At 31.6% G+C, this 6000-nt stretch overlaps 1 protein-coding gene across 4 annotated transcripts; it reads left to right on the top strand.

Annotated features, from left to right (window-relative positions):
• The first annotated feature begins 2492 nt into the window (after positions 1 to 2492).
• Positions 2493 to 5753, top strand: LOC124845313 (pterin-4-alpha-carbinolamine dehydratase 2, mitochondrial). Of its 4 annotated transcripts, none has more exons than XM_047322391.2 (5): positions 2493 to 2663; positions 3485 to 3570; positions 3643 to 3766; positions 3852 to 3920; positions 5376 to 5753. In XM_047322391.2, exons 1-5 carry the CDS (start codon positions 2636 to 2638, stop codon positions 5462 to 5464), a joined length of 396 nt encoding a protein of 131 aa, XP_047178347.1. In that variant the 5' UTR covers positions 2493 to 2635; the 3' UTR covers positions 5465 to 5753. The 4 variants fall into 4 exon arrangements, with proteins under 4 accessions (XP_047178347.1, XP_087959677.1, XP_087959675.1 ...); XM_088103551.1 differs by having other exon boundaries at positions 2510 to 2757; XM_088103549.1 differs by having other exon boundaries at positions 2510 to 3050.
• Positions 5754 to 6000: the final 247 nt, after the last annotated feature.

Genomic DNA, 6000 nt, shown 5'->3' with positions numbered 1-6000 from the left:
TACACATGAATATTTTCGTAGATAACATTTATCTAAAGAAAAATTACATAAAATTCATATATAAAGTTTGGCGTGTTAAGATGAAATATTTTTCAAAAGATGTTGTTTATACGTAATTAACTAAAACATATTACAAAGTTGGTGGACCGACGGGGTGGTTCACCAATTTTTTTTATTTTTTTTAGTTTGTTTTAATGATAAAATGGAAAATTGATTCTTAAATACATAAAATCAATATATAATTGATTCTTAATGTGATTCAAAAATCTCAAATGCAAATCTAATTACAAAATTGATATTAGAGAATATAAAAATAAATTCAAAATATTAAACTCATCTCATAGAGGATTATGTTTGTTTGATTTTATCTTTAAATTAATCCTCAAGAATAATGAAGAGTGTGATAACGTTTTTTTCTATTTTTGTGTATATGATTATGAATAAATCAATTATTTTCTAGCTTAAATTTGGTTTTATACTCAAGTTTAATGTATTTTGTATTTTAGTTGTTTAATATTTGTTTTATCTCTATTTTTTTTTTGTTTAAGATGTGTGAAAATGAATAAAGAGCAATTCAAGTGGTAAAATATAAACAAAAGCTCAAGGAAACATGTTTGGAATAAGGAAATATCAATTTGAGGCAAAGACTTGCGTCGAGCGCCACTAGGATCACGCCTAATGCTTCAATTAACTGTCAAAATGTCTAAGGTTGAACGACACATTTGTAGGGTTGAACGTCATCAACCCTTGTACAGATAACGTTGAACTATGGAAAAGTGGTGTTGAGTGTCATTTAGTTTTGAAGAACTTATGTTGGGCGATGTAAAATTGCATTGAGCGGTGGTTTAATAGAGAGCTCATTTCGTGTTTTAACTAATGGCTCTCGACAATGCATATATGATGTTGAGCGTTGGCATTGCAGACATGTCAAATAAGTTATTTATTCATGTCTTTCTTAAGGCTTTTGGATATTCTCTTCCTCCCACAATTTCTCTCCATTTAGATCTATTGAGATAGGCCCTTACGGGTTGTTTTGGGTGTTGAGAAGTTTTCTCACTCCTCCTTGGATATTCAATCTTCATGTTTTTCCCCTTTTAAGGTTAACGAGGGAGATAATTTACAAATCGAAGGAATTAATGTGAATGAGAGACACAATTGGAGCATATGACAACTACCAAGAACCTTGAAAATATCTTTTATTTGTAAACCTTAAGTTATCCATTATGGAGAGCTAGTTTTATTTGTTGAAATCATATGTAATGAATTGTTTTTTTTGTATTTGTGATGTTAATACATATGTTTTTTCTTTTCAATGTTAGTATTTAATTTTCATGCTTAATGTATGCTTTGGTTTGACCACTCATGCATGATTTGTGGTTCTTGAGGCATTGAAAGATGTTTATTGTTAATAGATGGATAATATTATAAATTGGATAATTAAGGAATATATAATTTGTTTTATCTTGTTTTTAGACCTATCTACAAGCATGACAGTTTTATTTTGTGCTATAATTTTTTTGTTAATGGCTATATGTAGTTTCTTGGTCAAACAGTTGTGTATGTCTCATTAAACTAAATTGACAAAATTTTATGCTTGATACTTTAGAATATATATAACAATATATTTCTTTTGTTTCATTTTCTTTTATATCAATTGGTCCAATTATTACTGTTTCAATTTGATCTATCAAAGTAACATGTTATAAAAATCTGAGAACAAGAGGGTGAAAAAAAAGTTAATTAAGTGAACCAATGAGCCAACCCGTTTAACTCATAAACCTGTGGTGGGTCGGGTCGAGTTCGAATTTTTTTGGATGGAACCCACTTATGTTATATGGTCCCATCTTCTTCAACGATTCTTCTATGATGATAAGTTTCAAATTGTCAATATATAAGAAGAACTTCAAACCTATTGCCAAGGTGATTATATTAAGAAATGTATTTTAAACCTAACTCAATCTAAAAAACCTGTTTGAAAGATGAGATTTATATATATATATATATCACATCAACTTTAAATTAACCTCTTTAGTTGATGTGATTCAAGAAAAAACTTTGACAAGTAAAAACTTGGCAAAGAGAAGCTTGACAATGGTTTCCACTCTAATTTTTATCAAGATCCAAATTATACACAACATAATATTTTATAATATCTAGTTTTTAAGCAAATATCACTTGATACACTAGAATTGCTTTTCTATCAAGTATTAATTATTATTTTGATGGTTAAAAGATCACATGAAAATACTTTTTCACCAAGACATTACTAACTGACAATTTACATTGAAAACTTTAAAATCTAGAGAAAGACTAATTAAATCTAAGATCTACTTATCGAAATTTATAAACATTTAATGAAACAAAATGAAAAATTGGATACGTGCCAAATAAATGATGATTACGAAAAAAAATAATTAACCTAACTTATTAATTATATTATTTCTTTGTACAGAGGTAAAATAATTACATAATTTAAGGTCCCGCGTGGCAGTGCCACATTTTCGGATCAGACAGAGAAGGGTGACACCCTCTGCGCAGCGCATTGTTTCATCCATTTTCTCTGTACATTTATTCCCATTTCTTCCCTTGTGCTTCTCTCCAACCTAATCTACCATTACCTTTTCTCGCTCAAGACATGGCTGCTTCTCACAGATCGCTTACACGTGCGTTCATGCATTAAATAACTTCCTCAGATGCTCATGCTTTCCTCGTGGCTATATAGATGTGTATTCGTTGCTAATTGATTTTTGTTTTCTGGTACTCGTCATTCCAATGATATGTATAAAGGCCATGTTTTTAGTTTCATCAAATTGGATCTCTCGTCTTAGATTTGCAACATTTGCATTTCGGAGACTAGAAAAATGTGGCGAACAAGACTGATAGTGTTGAATGGAATAGCAATTGATTGAAAATGGACATGCTGCTCGTCTCTATGCCTTGTGGTTGTGAAATGTTGCTCTGGTTGATGTTGCAGAACCTTTTGCATGTGATACACAAATTTAAGTTGGCCCTTTTCTCTTGTGGGTTTGTTCTTTTGTGCTATTCTAGTGGTAAAACAGAACTTTCCAATTCACTTTTACATTGCCCCCAGGGAATTTTGTTGATTGACAGTGTTGTTTAGGAACTTTGTTGTATATACTATATGTTTATATATTTATATACCTCTCTTCTGCATGTTCTTTAGCTGGAGCTGCTTTGCTTACTTTGGTCATGGCTTCTTTAATTAAGGAACAAGTGTATGACACTGTACATTCCATAGTTTTATATTGGGATAACAAGACTGGGCGTTTGAAGTTAAAGTGCATTCTGATTCGGTCTACCTCGTGTACTTTTAGTAAATAAGAAATCATTAGTCTTTCAAGTTTTTTCTATTTATTATATTTACAGTAAAAACTTGATTTTATACTGTACTTAAATTTGGGAAATGAAAATTATAAAAGAGGCTCTAGATTTTTTAGATGAATTTTCTTTTGTTCTCCCTTAGGTCTGACAGATAAGAAATGTGTGCCATGCAATCTGAAGGAATTACGGCCCATGAGTGAGGATTCAGCACAGACTCTAATGCCACAGGTTTGTATCTGTCAATTCAAGGTTTATAAGTCTCATGACTCATGGTATTGGCTATTGATATTGAGTGGTTAGGTTCCTGAGTGGAATTTGGTAAACGATGGTGGTGTCATGAAGCTGAGGCGGTCATGGACAGTAAGGACCTTCTCCAAGGGATTGGATTTTTTTCGAATAGTATCTGTTCTTGCTGAAAGTGAAGGTGTCGTGTTCTGTTTTCGTTTTGTTACTGATCTCATTTTGAAGGGTACATACAATAAATGACCAAGAGGATGTTTATAATGCAGGTCATCATCCCGATCTTCACCTTGTCGACTGGAATAATGTTACTATAGAGATTTGGACTCATGCTGTTGGTATGAATTATTCATTGTCCAACTTTTTAAGTTATATAATCACAAGCTGGTAGATAAGAAATAATGTGAGAGTACCATGTGTTAGTTCATGTACAAATTTGCTCGACGCAAAAGGCACATTTTTTTCTTCTCAGGCTCAAGCTTTGGAAAGCGTGAACCCCCATTTGCGGTTCCAAGATACACCCTAAATCAGCACAGTTCAGGCTCTGGAAATACGTTGAAGATTTTAACCCACATATTTTACAAAGGACTCTGGTTTTAATCACTGCTTCTCTGGAAAGCAATGAGTTCCCCCCTCTTTGGAGAGAGAGAAAAATAGCATACTCAGTGGATTTATGAAACTTACCCTTTGTTTACCCGAGTCCCCCTAGAAGCTCCTATCATAAAAAAAATAAGCTTCAGTTTCTATTTGTTCTTTTGTAGAAAGTGTGTGTCGTGAGAATAACATAAAATGAAGACAAACTAGAAAGGAAAAAGGTTTTAGATACCTTTATAGGAGTCCAACTAGAAAACCCCTTTGAGATCATACAGTATTTTGGAAGTAAAATTCATGAAGCCGTGGAATGGTTAACAGTGAAGACAACATATGAAAATGTGCTATATTAGAAAAATTTAGGACATGCTTGGTCTAAGAAAATGTGTTTTGCTTTCGTTTTCAAATATTCCTATAGGTAATAGTAAAAGTAAAATATTTTAAAAAATAAAATAAAATAGAAAGTAACATTTTTTTTGTAATTAAAAATAAAAAACAAGAGAGATGAAAATTGATTTTTTCTTCTTCTCAGAGTAAACCCTCCTTTTTGAAGAATACGTTCATCTTCTTCATTTAGACAATGACGGAAAACAGTTGAATCAAATAGACATGTTGATCAATTTTATGTATTTTCGACGAACAAATCACTAAAGTAAATAGGTAAGTTAGTTGAATCATGTACCAATTTTTCTTCATGTTATCCATATTCTGTCTCGGGTGGAATATATTTCGATAGGAATGAACAGAAATTGTGCAACTTTTTTTCTTAAATACTCTTTTCCATAGTCTTGTTAATTATGCTTCACCGGGTTTTCCCTCCTTTTCTGTCTTCCTTTCCATTTTCTTACTAAATTCGTACAAGCTGTACCCTAATTTGTACCTTTACTAGAAAATTTCATTCGTATAGCACAAAATGGTAGTAAATGATAATAAGCTAAATATATTATGATATACTTCTTAGATCTTTGATATTGATTTTGCGTCCATCTCTCAAGCCCCTGGGTATGGCTACTTATTAAACTCATTTGCATCCGTAGTAGATGGTTTCAGTAATATCATAGCTTAACAAATGCTCTATTTTAAGATCAGCAGAGATTTGGAGGCTCAATAAGCTTGCTTTCTTTGTGGTTTTAAACATTTATTTTTCTTAAATTTACTACCTAATACATAGAATACCATAAACGAGCTTCATGTTTTTGCAGGTGGGTTGACAGAAAATGACTTCATACTTGCTGCTAAGATCGATAAGCTTGATGTGCTTGACCTACTTAGACGGAAGCCTTCTGACTGAGTCAACAATGCTAAGGAGTATTACCTGTCTGTTGGCAGTAATGTTGTTTTAAAATGGAGCATCTCACATAGCATCGAGTTCTGTTTTCAGGCTAGTATTTTCATTTACTTGATTGCTTAAAGCTTCGTAGAAAATCTTTGGAATGATCTTTTTTCAACCAAAAGCCTGTTAACGTTAGTGATTACACTTTACGTAATTGAGATATAAAATGATGACATTCTTTTTAATAAAACCTCAGTAGATAAGCTTGTATATGTGCTAGATAATGATAATTCTTTTTACAATGTGACTGTCTTTGCAAGGAATCTATTTTGTTGATCCAACAATTACTTAAATTTGAGTAACAATTTAAATCATTTTAATGAATAGAACTACTTATAAAATTATATCTCACTTATGAGATGTGGTTGTGGCACAAGAGCTCCAACGAATTTTGTTAGAATAAACTGTTAATAGACTTCTTAACATCTGAGTTCATGCCTAATTAAATTTCAAAAATCTGATATATAAGATGTGATTTTATTTCATTTATAAAT

This window comes from Vigna umbellata, chromosome 1 (assembly GCF_029865625.1).
Source record: "Vigna umbellata cultivar VRB3 chromosome 1, Vumbellata_1.0, whole genome shotgun sequence".
In the NCBI taxonomy this organism is placed as follows: domain Eukaryota; kingdom Viridiplantae; phylum Streptophyta; class Magnoliopsida; order Fabales; family Fabaceae; genus Vigna; species Vigna umbellata.
This window is presented reverse-complemented; position numbering and strand designations above follow the sequence as displayed.

Coding starts and splice junctions, on each gene's coding strand:
- LOC124845313 (XM_088103549.1), top strand. CDS start 2,912: ATGGACATGCTGCTCGTCTCTATGCCTTGTGGTTGTGAAATGTTGCTC. Junction 3,767..3,851: donor TGTTCTTGCTGAAAGTGAAG/GTGTCGTGTTCT, acceptor TTTATAATGCAG/GTCATCATCCCGATCTTCAC. Junction 3,921..5,375: donor GATTTGGACTCATGCTGTTG/GTATGAATTATT, acceptor ATGTTTTTGCAG/GTGGGTTGACAGAAAATGAC.